General features: G+C 35.9%; 1 protein-coding gene across 4 annotated transcripts in view; it reads left to right on the top strand.

Annotated features, from left to right (window-relative positions):
• The window catches only part of NCKAP1 (NCK associated protein 1), a 122794-nt gene extending 111214 nt beyond the window's left edge, over window positions 1-11580 (top strand). For all 4 annotated transcript variants that reach the window (XM_053596670.1, XM_053596671.1, XM_053596673.1 and 1 more), the window contains 5 exons: window positions 4128-4221; window positions 7324-7440; window positions 8287-8396; window positions 9706-9795; window positions 10651-11580. In XM_053596670.1, the coding sequence (XP_053452645.1) occupies window positions 4128-4221; window positions 7324-7440; window positions 8287-8396; window positions 9706-9795; window positions 10651-10767 (528 nt within the window). In that variant the 3' untranslated portion in view covers window positions 10768-11580. The remainder of the gene's footprint in view (window positions 1-4127; window positions 4222-7323; window positions 7441-8286; window positions 8397-9705; window positions 9796-10650) is intronic.
• Window positions 11581-15635: the final 4055 nt, after the last annotated feature.

The following is a 15635-nucleotide window of genomic DNA, read 5'->3' as shown; positions in this document are numbered from 1 at the left end:
TTCCTTCACATTGTCAAATTTCTGGGCATAGAGTTTCTGGTAGTATTCAGAGATGATCTCTTGTATCTCTGTGGGATCAGTTATTTCCCCTTTATCATTTCTGATTGAGGTTACTAGAGATTTTACTTTTCTATTTCTCGTTAGTCTGACCAATGGTTTATCTATTTTAATTATTTTTTCAAAAAACCAACTCCTTGTTTCATTAATTTTCTGAATGATTCTTTTGTTTTCAATTTCATTGATCTCTAATTTGATTTTGGATATTTCTTTTCTTCTACTGAGTTTAGGCTTAGATTGTTCTCCTTTTTCCAATTCAATAAGATGGCTTGTGAGATTGTTGATGTGCTCTCTTTCTGTTTTTCGAATGTAGGCATCTAAAGCGATGAATTTTCCTCTCAAAACGGCTTTTGCAGTATCCCACAGGTTTTGGTAGCTTGTGTCTTCATTGTTGTTATGCTCAAGGAAGTTAATGATTTCCTGTTTTATTTCGTCCTTCACCCATCTGTTATTCAACAGAAGATTGTTTAATTTCCATGCCTTTGGGTGGGGTCGGGCATTTTTGTTAGAGTTGAGTTCCACTTTTAGTGCCTTATGGTCTGAGAAGTTAGAAGGTAAAATTTCAATTCTTTTGATTCTGTTGATATTTGTTTTGTGTCCCAGGATATGATCAATTTTGGAGAATGTTCCATGGGGTGATGAGAAGAATGTATATTCTTTATCTTTGGGGTGGAGTGTTCTATATGCATCTATCAAGCACAGTTGTTCTAGGGTCTCATTTAAATCTCTTATATCTTTGTTTAATTTCTGTTTAGAGGATCTGTCCAGCTCTGTAAGAGGAGTGTTAAAGTCCCCTGTTATTATGGTATTATCAGATATCATATTGCTCAGACTGAGTAAGGTCTGTTTCAAGAATCTGGGAGCATTTAAATTGGGTACATAAATATTTAGAATTGAAACGTCTTCTTGTTGTATTTTTCCCTTGACCAATATAAAGTGACCATCTTTGTCTTTTTTGACTTTAGTTGCTTTAAATCCACATGAATCTGAAAATAAGATTGCAACTCCTCTTTTCTTCTGAATGCCATTTGCCTGAAAAATTGTCTTCCAACCCTTGACTCGGAGCTTTAATTTGTCTTTTGAAGCCAGGTGTGTTTCTTGCAGACAGCAAACGGATGGCTTGTGTTTTTTAATCCAGTCAGCCAATCTATGTCTCTTCAGTGGGGAATTCAAGCCTTTAACATTTATTGAGATAATTGATAAGTGTGGTACTATTCTATTCGTCTTATTTTGTGAGAGTCCATTGCTTAGTTTTATCTTTTGCATCAGTGTGGACGTTAGGTTCTGTCCTTTAATTTCTGAGTTCTTGCTTTGCTGCTGATGCCTCGTGGTGGTCAGTGTGCAGAACAGGTTGAAGTATTTCCTGTAGAGCTGGTTTTGTTGTTGCGAATTTCCTCAACGTTTGTATATCCGTAAATGATTTGATTTCTCCGTCAACTTTTAAGCTTAGCTTAGCAGGGTACAGAATTCTGGGCTGGAAATTGTTCTGTTTAAGTAGATTAAAGGTAGATGACCATTGTCTCCTTGCTTGGAAAGTTTCATTAGAGAAGTCTGCGGTCACTCTGATGGATTTGCCCCTGTAGGTCAACTGGCGCTTACTCCTGGCAGCTTGCAGAATCTTTTCTTTTGTCTTGACTTTGGACAGGTTCATCACAATGTGTCTTGGAGAAGCTCGGTTAGAGTTGAGGCGACCTGGGGTCCGATATCCCTCTGAAAGCAGTGTGTCAGAATCTTTGGTGATATTTGGGAAATTTTCTTTTATAATATTCTCTAGTATGGCTTCCATTCCTCTGGGGCATTCTTTTTCCCCTTCTGGAATTCCTATAACTCGTATGTTGGAATGCTTCATAAAGTCCCATAATTCTGTCAGTGAACATTCTGCTTTCTCTCTCTTCTTTTCTGCCTCTTTTACTATCTGAGTTATCTCAGAACTTTGTCTTCTACCTCTGAAATTCTTTCTTCTGCATGGTCTAACCTGTTGCTGATACTTTCCATTGCATCTTTAAGTTCCCTAATTGACTGTTTCAGTTCCTTCAGCTCTGCTATATCCTTTTTATATTCTTCATATCGTTCATCTCTTATTTGATTCTGTTTTTGGATTTCCTTTTGGTTATTTTCCACTTTTTTAGCAGTTTCCTTCATTGTTTGCATCATTTCTTTCATTGTTTTCATTATGTGTATTCTAAATTCCCTTTCTGTCATTCCTAACATTTCTTTACAGTTGGAGTCCTCTGCAGCGGCTACCTCATGGTCCCTTGGTGGGGTTGTTCTGGACTGGTTCTTCATGTTGCCTGGAGTTTTCTGCTGATTCTTCTTCATGAGTGATTTCTTTTATCTGTTTCCTTGCCCTAATTTTCCTTTCACTTCCTCTTTCTCTTTAAGTTCTCGTGCCTGTGGACTAAGGGTTAGATGAGTCCTTTTGGTACAGGACCAGAAGGGTGAGAAGGTTGAAGAGCAAGAAAGGGATGAAAGAAAGGAGGGCCGAGTGAAAAGAAAAAAAAAATAGAGAAAGGAGAGGGGATGGGTAAAAGGAATATTGACGAAAAGAAGAGAGGCACAGAAATAGGGAGACCCAGCAATATAGGTGTTCAGTAGGGTACTTTGACACAATCTTAAAAAAAAAACCACCCTCTGGGGGTGCCCATTTGGGTGGTTCCCTTGAGGTCAGCAGCTCTTTGCTAACCTGATCAGACACAGTATCCCACCTCCACCAAGTAGAGAGGAAAGACAAACATGGTATAAATCAAACCAAAACAAGGAAACAGAAAACTTTCCGGGATAAAATTGGGTGAAAAACCAAATAACAGCAGTAGAAACAGTAGCAAAAATGAAGTTCTAGTTATTAAAAAAGGCAGCAATGGGGAAATTATAATTAAACTAGAAAAATTGAGAAAGAAAAAAGATCTGTACAGAAAAGGTTGAAATTAAAAAACAAAACAACATCAAAATAAACAAACAACCAAAGCAAAAAAAAAAAAAAAAAGAAACACACAACCAAAAACAAAGCAGTATGTATATGTTGTTGAATATTGTCTGGGCAACACGTGGTCTTCTGGGGTATGAGATGTTAATCCCAGTTCTGATACGACTGGAGGCTGCTGATTTCTCAAACCCCAGCAGGGAGACACCCTAAATCTCTCTTCAGCCCACTTAAAAGGCACTTTGAACTTGTAAACTTGCTGAGCAGAAGCCTTCCCAGGAAAGTGCTTGTTGCTGGAATCACTGCTGAAGTGGTTATTCACTTACCCAGTGTGCCAAAACGGTCTCACTCTGCCCCTGAGGGTTAGGGCTGCAAGGAGGCTCAGACCCCACCCTTAGGCTACTCGGTGCTGGGTTACCAGCACCCGGCCGGATTCTAGCTCTGTGACCCTGAGGGCGGAGCTTGCCGTGGCAGATCGCTCACAATGGCTCCCTGTGGCCCTCAGCCAAACACTATTAGCTTCCGTCTGGCTCAGCGGCTCAGACTGGGGCCCCAGACAACTGCCAAAGTTCTCCGCATTCCCACCCAGGCTCTCCCCAAGGTAGCTCAACTGAGTGCCAAGTCCAAAGACACCAAAACAGTTCACAGGTAAGACCTTTCCGGTTTGCAGTCTCGCTGCTACTGAACTTACAGTTGCAGGAGGGTTTAGACCGATTGAACATACGCGACAACTTGCCGGTTTTCCACTGTTTTAGTCTTCTTCTTGGAGTCCAGAAGTCTCGCTGACTCTCTGTATCCTCGCAGGGGTGATGATAGGCAGATCCCACCATCCAGAGATGCCTGGAGTCCTATCTCCCCGGACTCACGGTGCCCAAATGCAAGGAAGCTGTTACTCGGCCGCCATCTTGCTCTCCTACCCCATAGCACTTTTATTTGACCTAACCAGCAGCACATCACAGGGTACTAAATCAGTGTTTCAATATAGGTTAGTTGAAGCAGTAGTTCGTGCTTCAGCCACGTTTCTAAAATTGTCTAATATTCTTCTAGGCAGACTCTTTAATTTGGACAGTGAATGTTTTCTTATTACACTGGACTTTCTCAGAACTTTGTTAGAATATTTCGTACTCTGTAATTCTTTTATTTTTTTCAGGTTGCAATGAATGTGTATGAATTATCATCCGCTGCTGGATTACCTTGTGAGATCGATCCTGCCTTGGTGGTAGCCCTTTCCTCACAAAAATCAGGTAAAATATATTAGTAAATATTTAGTACAAATAGGTAAAATTACCAGGGTAATGTAGATACAGGTGTGGTATTTATCCATTTATTCAAATGCCTGCTTTGTATTAAGCTTTTTTTCTTTAATTTTATTTTCAGTAGTTGAAATATATAGGTACAGAAGAGCCAACGATCCCTGCCTTCTGAAGCATTTATGTTATAGCATATCTTACAGATGATATCTAAGCCATAGACTGGATGAGATTACTCAAGCAATTTAGTCTTGTAGATACAATAGTAAAGAGGATGGAGGTCTGAACATTGAGCTACTCCAACTTTTGAGAGCTCAGACAGTAAGGAAGAACCACTAAAAAAGAAACTGAGAAGGACGGACCAATAAAATAGAAGAAAAACCAGGGAAGAGTAGACTCCAGGAAAATACAAAGAGAATCATCAGCTATGTAGAGTTAAGGAGTGATACTGAAAAGATCAGTGTCAGTGAGGTTTCAGGACAAAAGGCTGATTAGAGAGAACTTATAGAGAATAGGAGAAAGGAATTGGAGATAGTATCTATAAAATAACTCTCAAAGCATTTTATTGTAAAGGGGAACAAAGAAATAAAATTATAATAGTAGATGGAGGTAAGAGTAAAATCTAGAGGAGGATTTCTTTTTTTCATTTAAAAACATCTCTTCTTTATTTCAAAGGAAAAATAAAAGACCCTCCCAACCCTTTCCAAGAAAACCAATAATAATAATAAAATCCTATTAGAAACCGTAAGGAAGCACGGAGAGTTTGAGTATTACATTCTTCAAGTATATTGTTTGGATTTTTTATTTCTAAGTTGATTACTATACACATTTTTAAAAAACTCTTAAAAGTGCGGCCAAGGGATTTTGCTGAAAATTAAGTATTTGTAGGGCTACTTTTACTGTAGTAGGACTGTGCTGTGATCCTTTGGGGCATGAAGCTCTCACTTTTGTATTCTAGCAAAGGTTAAGGGAACAAGTTCAAAAGTGGTCATACCTCCAGGGTTAGCATGAGTGGCCAATGTGGGTAAGAAAGCCAGGGAAATCCATGTGTTCTTTCACAGACAAGGAAAATCCACCCAAATCCAAAACTTCAGACATGGAATGTGGTAGGATTTCACAGTAAAGTTAGTCCAGGACGGGGAGAGGTGGTGAGTCTAGACTAGGCAGGGTGTTAGGTTAACGGGTTCGCCCTAATCAGGTTTTCGCATCTTTTTAGTGAGTTTTACTGCAGTTCTTCAAGCCACAATATAGAATGCCCTTCAGTGTGCTCCGGATTGTTGGTTCATGTTAAAGGACTGTGTAAGATCTGCATCCCAAGGAAAATCATGCTACATAAAAATGATCCAAGATTTTCGTCCAAAAACTTCTTAGATAAAATCTAAAAAATACTATTGCAATTGTGTCTCTTGAAGAAAAAAAAAACCATTATTCTACATGTAAACAGATTCATTCAACTCTTTTGTTGTTGTAGAAAACTTAAGAGTAGGTACGTTGCTGTCTAACTCTACTGCATGCACTCGCCAGAGGGGAGGAAGCTCTGCCTTCTTGTGCCAGCATCATCTGGGGGATGAAAAGAACCATTCCACATAGTTAAAGAGAGCATCCCAGTAGAGGAGGATTTTTTAAGATGAGGGAGATAAGAGCATTTTTGTGCTGGTGAAGAGATGGTCTGGTAAATAGCAAAAATTATATATTCAGAAAAGGGTATTCTGTTTTAATTGTACTAGAGTTATTCACCAAAAGAGTTTGTGCAGTGTTATATAATATTATGCATTTAGAAATACTTATGGCCAGTCCTTTAACATACAGTACCCAGAAAGCTCCAGATCTTTCTGGATTTGTCAACAAAGTAAACAGCATTTCATCTGTTTCTGGTACTAAAACACCCTCTTCCTCCTCCCTTGAGATGGCAGCATGGTATTTGACTGACTTTATCTGTTCTTTTCTCACTTAACAATGCTTTTTTTTCCTTATTCATATAGTATATTAATTTTGATCACTTGGGTTGTTGTGATTTGCCCACACTTCTATTTTTTATAACCAATTAAAATTTAAAAACCTATTCTAGCTTTTTTCTTATGTTCAATTAGTTTTATATGATGGTGAATAGTGGGGTACCTGAAGTTCCCAGGTACCAACTAAGAAGTCAAGTGCCCAGATAACCCGTGGTTTGAGTACATATTACAAGAAACATTTTAGAATGGTCTATATTTGAAGGCTTTAGGGCAGTGCTAGGTATTCTTATTCATGACCATTTCCTTCTATATACTAAAATAGGTTGAAAATATAATCTTTCACCATTTATATATTTTAAATAGTAGACTTTCAATCATAGTCATATCTATTTCAGAAAAAAATTAATGTTTTTTGGTGATTTTGCAGAATAATTTTTGATATAAGAAGTTTTCTGAACTGTAATATAGAATTTTCTTGTAAAGTAATAATTTCTAATCAGTTTTCAATTAGGAAATTTTAGGATTCCTGTTGCTGTCAGTAAATTTTTTGTCCTATAATCTAATGATTAAAAAAAAAGTCATATCTTGACTCAGCACCCATAGCACAGTGGTTACAGTGCCAGCCACATACAGCGAGACTGGCAGGTTCCAACTTGGCCCGGGCCAGCTAAACAACAGTGACAACTGCAACAAAAAATAGCTGGGTGTTGTGGCAGACACCTGTAGTCCCAGCTACTTGGGAGGCTAAGGCAAGAGAATCACTTAAGCCTAAAAGTTGGAGGTTGCTGTTAGCTGTGACGCCATAGCACTCTACCAAGGGCGACATAGTGAGACTCTTGTCTCAAAAAAAAAAAAAAGTCATCCCTTACTTTTTCAGTAGAGATCCTTGAAATATGCCTATATAGTGGATAATAGCCGATGGTTATATATATTGGTATTTATGGTCTCTACATTATTCTATATTTTTATAACAATATTATAACCAGTTCTGTAGAGCTCTATAAAATGTTTTTACTATTTCCAAATATTTACAATAATAAACAAATTTTACTTGAAAACATGTTTCATTTAGTTTAGATTATCAAATCTTAACTAATCTTGAAGAAATATCTTTATTTTAGTCTTAATTTTTCTCCCTTAGAAAACATTAGTCCAGAAGAAGAATATAAAATTGCCTGCCTCCTCATGGTCTTCGTAGCAGTTTCTTTGCCAACACTGGCCAGTAATGTGATGTCTCAGTATAGCCCTGCTATAGAAGGTATAGTTTTTAAAATTGTTTTGACAGTGGGAAAATTGTGGGTTTTGGTATAGTAAATACTTTTCTAGTAATTGATGTTCTTTTATAATAAAATATGACTTATGTTTTGCCATTTACTGGCTGTGTAATGTGGAGGTAATCTGTCTCCTTTTTCTAAGCCCCAGTTTCCTGATGTATGAAAAGTGAGCTCATGTGTGCTAGAATATGTATATAGTAGGGCATGATAAGGGAGGATGCAACTCCCTTTTAAGTATTGAACAATAAAATGTTTGTCACGCTGCTAAGTATATCTTTTTTAACTTTTCAAAATACTGTAAAACTGATATATGATTTCTTTTAAAGGTTTTTGAAAGTATTTGCCTGGTTAACATAGATTTGACCATTTGTTGCTCTTTTGGTACAGGCTGGAGTGCAGTGGCCCAGTCAGTCATAGCTCACTGTATCTTCAAACTTTTGAGCTCAAGTAATCCTCCCTCTTTAATTTGCTGAGTAGCTGGGACTACATGCCTGGCTAATTTTTTAAATTTTTTGTAGACCCAGACTCTCACTGTGTTGCCCAGGCTGGTCTCAGACTCCTGGCCTCAAATGATCCTCCCACTTTGGCCTCCTAAAATGCTAGAATTACAAGCATGAGCAACCACACCTGGCCCCTTGCTGCACTATTTTTTAAAAACATTAGTCTTTATGAAAGTGAAAGAGAAAAAGTCATGTCATATCCCAACTGTTACTTTTAATCATGCCACTATTTATGTAGATTGTGAAGTCATTAAAGTTCTGCCTTCTGTGTATTATCTGAGATTTTTGTGGTCACATAGAGTCTGTACAACCCTATTCATACCTTCTCAGGGCACTGCAACAACATACATTGTTTGGCCAAAGCCATCAACCAGATTGCTGCAGCTTTGTTTACAATTCACAAAGGAAGTATTGAAGACCGTCTTAAAGAATTTCTGGCAGTATGTATAATCAAATACAATTTATGACAGTTTATTATTATTTTTTTTTTTGTGGTTTTTTTTTTTGGCCGGGGCTGGGTTTGAACCCGCCACCTCCGGCATATGGGACCGGCGCCCAACTCCTTGAGCCACAGGCGCCGCCCTATGACAGTTTATAAAGAAAATTAAAAATCATGACTCTGAAATGTAAGAGTAAATTCTCTTTTATTTTTACATTTTATTAAGTGTCTTCTAATGGCTTTTTCCCCTCAATTTCCTATATGCATTTCAGTCTCCTTTTAATTTTATTTATCATTATTATTTCTCTTTTTGGAGGGAGGAACAAGTGAAAGTAGAGTATTAAAATCAAGGAGCAGTTTATCATTTTTTTCCCCTTGACTCAGAACCCTCTCCCCCATTTTTGTACCTCTGCAGAATATGGCCTTTTTTTCCTAATATGGTATTTGGATTGCCCTAGAAATTTTTCTAGGGTTTGGAAGAGAAAAAAAAAGCATAAAAAACCAAGGGAAAGAGAATGTTTTCTCTAAAAGGTATATTTTATTTATTTCCACTTGTTTGGAAATAAATAAAATATATTTTATTTATTTATTTATTTTACCATTAATGACAAAGACATTAATGGTAGCATACTCAACAACAAAAATACTAATCACTACCAAAAGAGAATAGTGCTGAATCTAGCCTCACAAAATGTGGCTTTTAGGTTCTATGGCAGTGTAGTTCTTTTTTTCCTTTGTCAATGTACCTTTGTTCATAATTACTTAAGGAAAAATGTACCATGGCATAATGAACTTTACAGTATTTGCCTCTTCTACTTACAACTTTTTTAAGAAAAAATTTTTTTATTTAAAAAGTAAATACAGTATTAAATTGAAAAGAAAATACCTTCTATTTCAGGGAAAACAATATTAGATTTATTTTCTCCATTCAGATGCATAATGTCCTAATCTCACAGTGTTCTATGAATTCAAATCCAGTGTTAAATTGTCTTATTTGGGAACTAAGAAAGTTAATGTAGATATTAAGAAGAAAGAAAATAATTTTCAATCATTTTAAAAACAGACTCATTCTGAAAAAAATCAGTTTTAGTGACCAAGAAGAATATTTGATTACCTTTATTATATTTGTGTCTCTATGTTAATGTTTAAATGTTAGGTATCTAAGCTCATCTTATAATTTAATTGCCCATTATTTTATATATGTGGCACCAAATGATTGTAATGTGTTGGAAGTTTAAGCATATCAAAAATAAACAAGCTGATGAACTTTTAATAAAAAAACTAACTTTATATGTATGTGTACTTTTAAGCTCGCATCCTCCAGTCTACTGAAAATTGGCCAGGAAACAGATAAAACTACAACAAGAAACAGAGAATCTGTTTATTTACTCTTAGATATGGTAAGTCTCAAATTTTACTAACAATGTTCCAGTCATTCCTGTGGATTTCTTCTTGACATTTCAGGAATAGAATAACTGAAGTATTTTTTTTTTTTTGATACCTTGCATTCACTCCACCTAAGCTATATATTTTATAAAATGGCTATAAAGACTGACATCACTCATATCTTACCATTATGGTAACAGCAGAAAAAGCAGCAACAAAGAGATTAGCATAACTGTAGGGTATTCTTTTATGAACAGCTTTTCAACCTGTTGGAAAACACTTGGGCCTTATGTTTTTCTAGTGTATAACTTTCAAGTCTCTTCCAGTTCTCTGTGTTTTCTTGTTCTGACTTTGCCATCTAATATAATTTCCTATAATAACTCTATAGCTAGTAAGTTCCTTCTCTGTAGTGTCTATAAACCAGCTATACTTGTTTCTACCAGATCTGTGACTATCCTAATGACCCAGTGTACCCCATAGCTCAGGAAAGATAGTCTTTCCTGATTACTGTGTTTTACATTAATCCCTCCTCCCTTTCGAACTTCTCCAGAATTTACAGCTTTCCTTTTAATTACGGCTGGTCTTTGGTTTGCTTTATTTTCTAGTTTAGTTGTTTTTGTATTATCTTTTATGTCCAGTATATTGAGGGCAATGAAAGTGCTTGACATTTTCCTGTTTATTTAATTGAGAAGTACTACTTTTTAAAGCATTTTGATAGAATTCACTATGGCATATTTATGATTTTAAAGTAAAAGAAAAATAACTTCTATTTCTAATAAAAAATATATAGAAATTATGGCTTATTCGTTGTTAGTAAGGATTCCCAATATAAATAACTTGAATTTTGATGCCTTTTTGGAATTTTTCAGATTGTGCAAGAATCTCCATTCCTGACAATGGATCTTTTGGAATCTTGTTTTCCTTATGTCTTGCTGAGAAATGCATACCATGCAGTCTACAAACAAAGTGTTACATCGTCTGCATAAAGTATCTACTTATTCAAGTCTAGCACGCATTTTTGTTGCCTAGGTTTTACCTATAAACTGTGGAACTATTTTACCTTAAGGCCTGAAAAACAGTTTTGTGAATTATAAATTTCTTTCATACGGTTGTATTTTCTGATCATTGGTTTCCTAATATGGTTGTACTACAATATACTTGGTTGATTTAGGTTGCATATTCACTGAATTCACTGAAATTATTCCTATAATTTAGAGTATCATTTGTTTGAAAAACATACATTATCTACATGTTTTTGATATTTGATAATGAAAAAAAATCTTTGCTTGTTTATTTCTGGAAAAGAATTGTATTTAGTGATTATTTTAGATAGTGATATTATAGCATTCATCTGTGTGTAAATTATTTCATAATAGGAAAGAGTTCTGATCTGTACCTATGGTTCTTAATGAAAACAAAATTGGATGTGCATTTCTGTGATGTTATGAATACATTTCGACTTTATTTTGAAACATTTGCCAAACTAAATACTGTAACACTGTAAAACATTAAAAAAGTTAAAAGGCTGCTTAGGATTAGAAACAGATCATATCCCAAAATTCTAAAAAAGCAGCATATGTTGTTGCTTGTATAAAGCCTAGTGATAATTTTTAGACTAACTTTCATGGTGCCCTGTTGGCATTAGCACTACCATTGTACTCTGCTGTATAATAAACAATCTTAGACATTTATCAATTGTTGATACAAATGTTAGTCCCTAACCACTTTTTATATGTTTTAAATTTTTGAAATTCAAGTGTACCTGCCATAACATAAAATAAACACTAGACTGTATCACACTTGAAATGATTTCTTTAATTATGATCCTTGGAAATTTATTCAATAATAGGAAATTTTAGCTTAAATTTAGTTTAAAATAAACTTTGGTTTAGGAACATACAGCATTTGATACCAGGTTAACTATTACAATTTGTTTAAATGTTTCGAAAAACATTCTACTGGAAAAAAAATACCAAATTAGAAAATAAAATTATGTGAAACTTTTTGAAAATTAAGAACTAAAAGAAAACTTAATGTGCCGCCTGCTTGCTAATGACATCTATAACCAATAGAATATTTAAAAGAATGGGAAAAAATCAAATGATCATGAAACTAGTGAGATATTGTTAAGAATTACATTAGTCGGGCGGCGCCTGTGGCTCAGTGAGCAGGGCGCCAGCCCCATATATCGAGGGTGGCAGGTTCAAACCCAGCCCTGGCCAAACTGCAACAAAAAACTAGCCGGGCGTTGGGGTGGGCGCCTGTAGTCCCAGCTACTCAGGAGGCTGAGGCAGGAGAATCGCCTAAGCCCAGGAGTTGCCAGCTACTCAGGAGGCTGAGGCAGGAGAATCGCCTAAGCCCAGGAGTTGGAGTTTGCTGTGAGCTGTGTGACGCCACGGCACTCTACGGAGGGCAATAAAGTGAAACTCTGTCTCTACAAAAAAAAAAAAAAAAAAAAAAAAAAAGAATTACATTAGTCAGTAATGTATGGGAAAGAAAGAAAAGGCCATTGGGAGGCTAAAGCAGTTCTTTTAGTTTGAAAACTAACCAGGTGTTTTGCTCTTTGGCATTGTAAAGACTATATGTGGATATCATGAAGAGCTGTTGTTCACAGCTTCTTATGTATATATTGCTAACTTGTGTTAAAAGAAAGCTGTCATGAACTTAGTTATGTTTTCTTTAACTGAATATAGAGAAAAGAATGAATTTGAGGCACCATAAGATTATCATACTGGTATTTTGTGTATGATTTGTCCAGTCTCTTTTTAAAGCAGAGAATGGTCACTTTTCTGTTGAAAAATTAATAATGGTTTTATGAGGATTTTTTAAAAGGGAAATTTTAAAATGGAATCCTTTTAGACCTGTCATAAAGTAGTACCCTTATCACCTCCCTACTCACTTCCCACTTCCCAACTCACTGAGGTGATAAGGGTACTTTATATACTTAAAATGCAACTGTAAAAGGATGGTGTTTTTTCTCATCATTATATCAAGACTTCTTAAAAGTATTTGCTGAATAAATGAATGTTGAAGATGTAGAAAACTAACAGTTTTATTTCTGAGAAATTATCCTAAAGAAATAACAGCTCCATTTATTATACAGGGAGTACTTGACACTAAGATTTAAAGATCTAATGCTGTTTACTTTAAAACATTAGGGTCCTAGAGTGGTAATAACTTTGTTGGCAATGATATCCTGAGAGGAAAACGTTTGGGTATGTTCACTTTGGAATAGCATGTGGAAGGGTGTAAGTATGTAAACAAGCCATTCATTCTCTACCACCGTTAGGCCAAGAAAAGATCACCCTTTAGTAGTCAACTGACGTTTTCCTTGTGCAGTTATTTTTCTAATACACCCAAACAGACTGACTGGTAAACTATTTGCTCATTACAGAAAATTTTTCTACCAAAAGTTAGGCGGAGGGGTAATTTAAAGGAAAAAAAATAGTTAAAGGTAAATTGACAACTGTTTTCAACATCTTGTTTTTGTTTTGGGACAGGGTCTTATTCTGTCACCTAGGGTTGGAGTACAACCTCAAACTAGAGTCAAGTGATCCTCCTGCCTCAACCTCCTGAGCAGATGGGACTACCAGAGCCCACCACCACACCTGGCCAATTTTTCTATTTTTTTTTAGAGACAGGGTCTCTTGGCTGATGCTCCTAACTCAGCCTCCCAAAATGCTAGGATTATAGGCATAAACCCCTATACCTAGCCCATTTTGTTTGTTTTTAGCTTTAATTTTGTTCTAAACTTATACTACAACATAATGTTTTTGTTACTTTCTCTACATTAATGTGATCATACCACACAGACTGGTCTGCAGTCTACTCATTTCACTCAATAGAAAAATGTTTTTGATATTCACTTTAAAGTTTCTGTACATACTGCAACTAATTTAACAACTTCATTTGGATGCACATGTAAGCAATGTTTTGTTTTTCATTGTTAAAAATACTATTATCTATATTTTAGTGAACTGGACCTGTTACTCCTTTTGGATAATTTCTCAGAAATAAAATTGCTTACTTTCTACCTCTTTAACATGCATTTTTAAGATGTCTTCATATAATGATGAGCAAAAGCCCCCCCCCTTTACAGTTGAATTTGCATTTTAAGTACATAAAGTGATGTGCCAGGAAGTGAGTAGGAAGGTGATAGGGGCACTATTTTACAAAGTGTCACCATAAAAGACCTCTGTAAGAGAAAACTTTGAACTGATACATAAGGACGAAAAGGAACCAGAAATATGCAGAGGGAGAAACAGTGAATGTAAAGGACCAGAAGTCAAGCACAAACTTGGTGTGTATGAGAAGTTAGAAAGAAGTATACCAATTAGTGTGTCTGTCACAAAGAGTACTTGAGGCTCCTCTAGAATCCTCACTGGACTAAAGTCTATTATATAGCATCATGCCTTCTAAAGCAAGCCTAAATTCTATCAAGCAATGAACTGTAACTTACTGATTAATTTGGTATGTAATCGTGCCCATTCTATTATAATGACTTGCCTTTTTGAGATTTCAGCTGTTATTCCTAAGACTTTTGTAAATAATCCTCAAAGTAGGAACTCCTTACTATGTTTTTTCCTCTCTTCTTTATAGTCACTTGAAATGACAGCGTGGACAGTTACTTCATTTGATAACAGTAGCCTGAATTTCTGAATAGACAACCTGCCCTCTTTCTGAAGACTTACCATTATGTCTGCTTGGGGAGAAAGTATTTGATTGAAGTCCTAAATGTTTTATTCTTTAATACAAAAATAATTTTTCAATTACTTGGTCCTGTTGAAATGCAAGGAAATGTAAAAAATATTTATTGACTGTACTTCAGTATTATTTTCAGAGTGAAAAGTTGATTTTAGCACATTAAAATCTCAATTTATTCTTGTATGGGCTGAACTTTCCATTCACATTTCTGTTATTAACAGTCCAGATGTCTGGACTCTGGAATGTTTTATTTCCTTTTTTTTTTTTTGTAGAGACAGAGTCTCACTTTATGGCCCTCGGTAGAGTGCCGTGGCCTCACACAGCTCACAGCAACCTCCAACTCCTGGGCTTAAGTGATTCTCCTGCCTCAGCCTCCCGAGTAGCTGGGACTACAGGCACCTGCCACAATGCCGGGCTAGGAATGTTTTATTTCCAAGAAAAATATTCAGCCTGTCATTTTGGCCTACAAGTAACAAAATATGATAAATTAGCAATCTGAAATCAGTAATTTAGGCACAGAGGGTTATAATCTCAATTCTGGTTTAAGTGCACCCTGCTCCCCCTGGCATCGTCTTCTTTCTCTTAGTGATTGAGATGGCTGGACAAATTCTTGGTGAAGATGCATCTTGATCAGCCTCATTTACATGAGGTCCCCAAACCTGCCAAATGGGTGACCTGGAGGAGAAACTATACTGGGTATGTAACTTTGGTGATTGCCTTGTCTCTACGTGGTCTATGGCTTAGTAGCATTGACAGTGCTCTGAAATACACGTATTGATCAAAGGCTAAGTGGCTGAGTCTTGATATTTGGCCAAACTGAAGATTAATTATCACCATAGAATATGCCTCTATAATACACAAATAAATATGACATTTTATTCAAAAATTATTATAATTTTATTAAAACATTGTCTTTTTAAAATATAATGGCATGCAGAATCATTAATTTCTCAGTGTTGTTAGTTGCTAAGTTGCTCCCAGATTCTTTAAACTACGAATGTAAGATGCTAAGTAGTTAGTATGAGTGGGGAGCAATCCATGATGAGGTTGCTACCAAACTATTATGTATGGTTTTTCTCCATTCGTAACTAATTAAAACTATTTCCTCTTTAACTCCTGGATTTGAAGGTTTAGTGGACAGTGGTGATAA

This window comes from Nycticebus coucang, chromosome 7 (assembly GCF_027406575.1).
Source record: "Nycticebus coucang isolate mNycCou1 chromosome 7, mNycCou1.pri, whole genome shotgun sequence".
Taxonomy (NCBI): Eukaryota; Metazoa; Chordata; class Mammalia; order Primates; family Lorisidae; genus Nycticebus; species Nycticebus coucang.
Note: the sequence above shows the minus strand (reverse complement) of the source record. Positions and strands in the feature narration are given on the sequence as shown.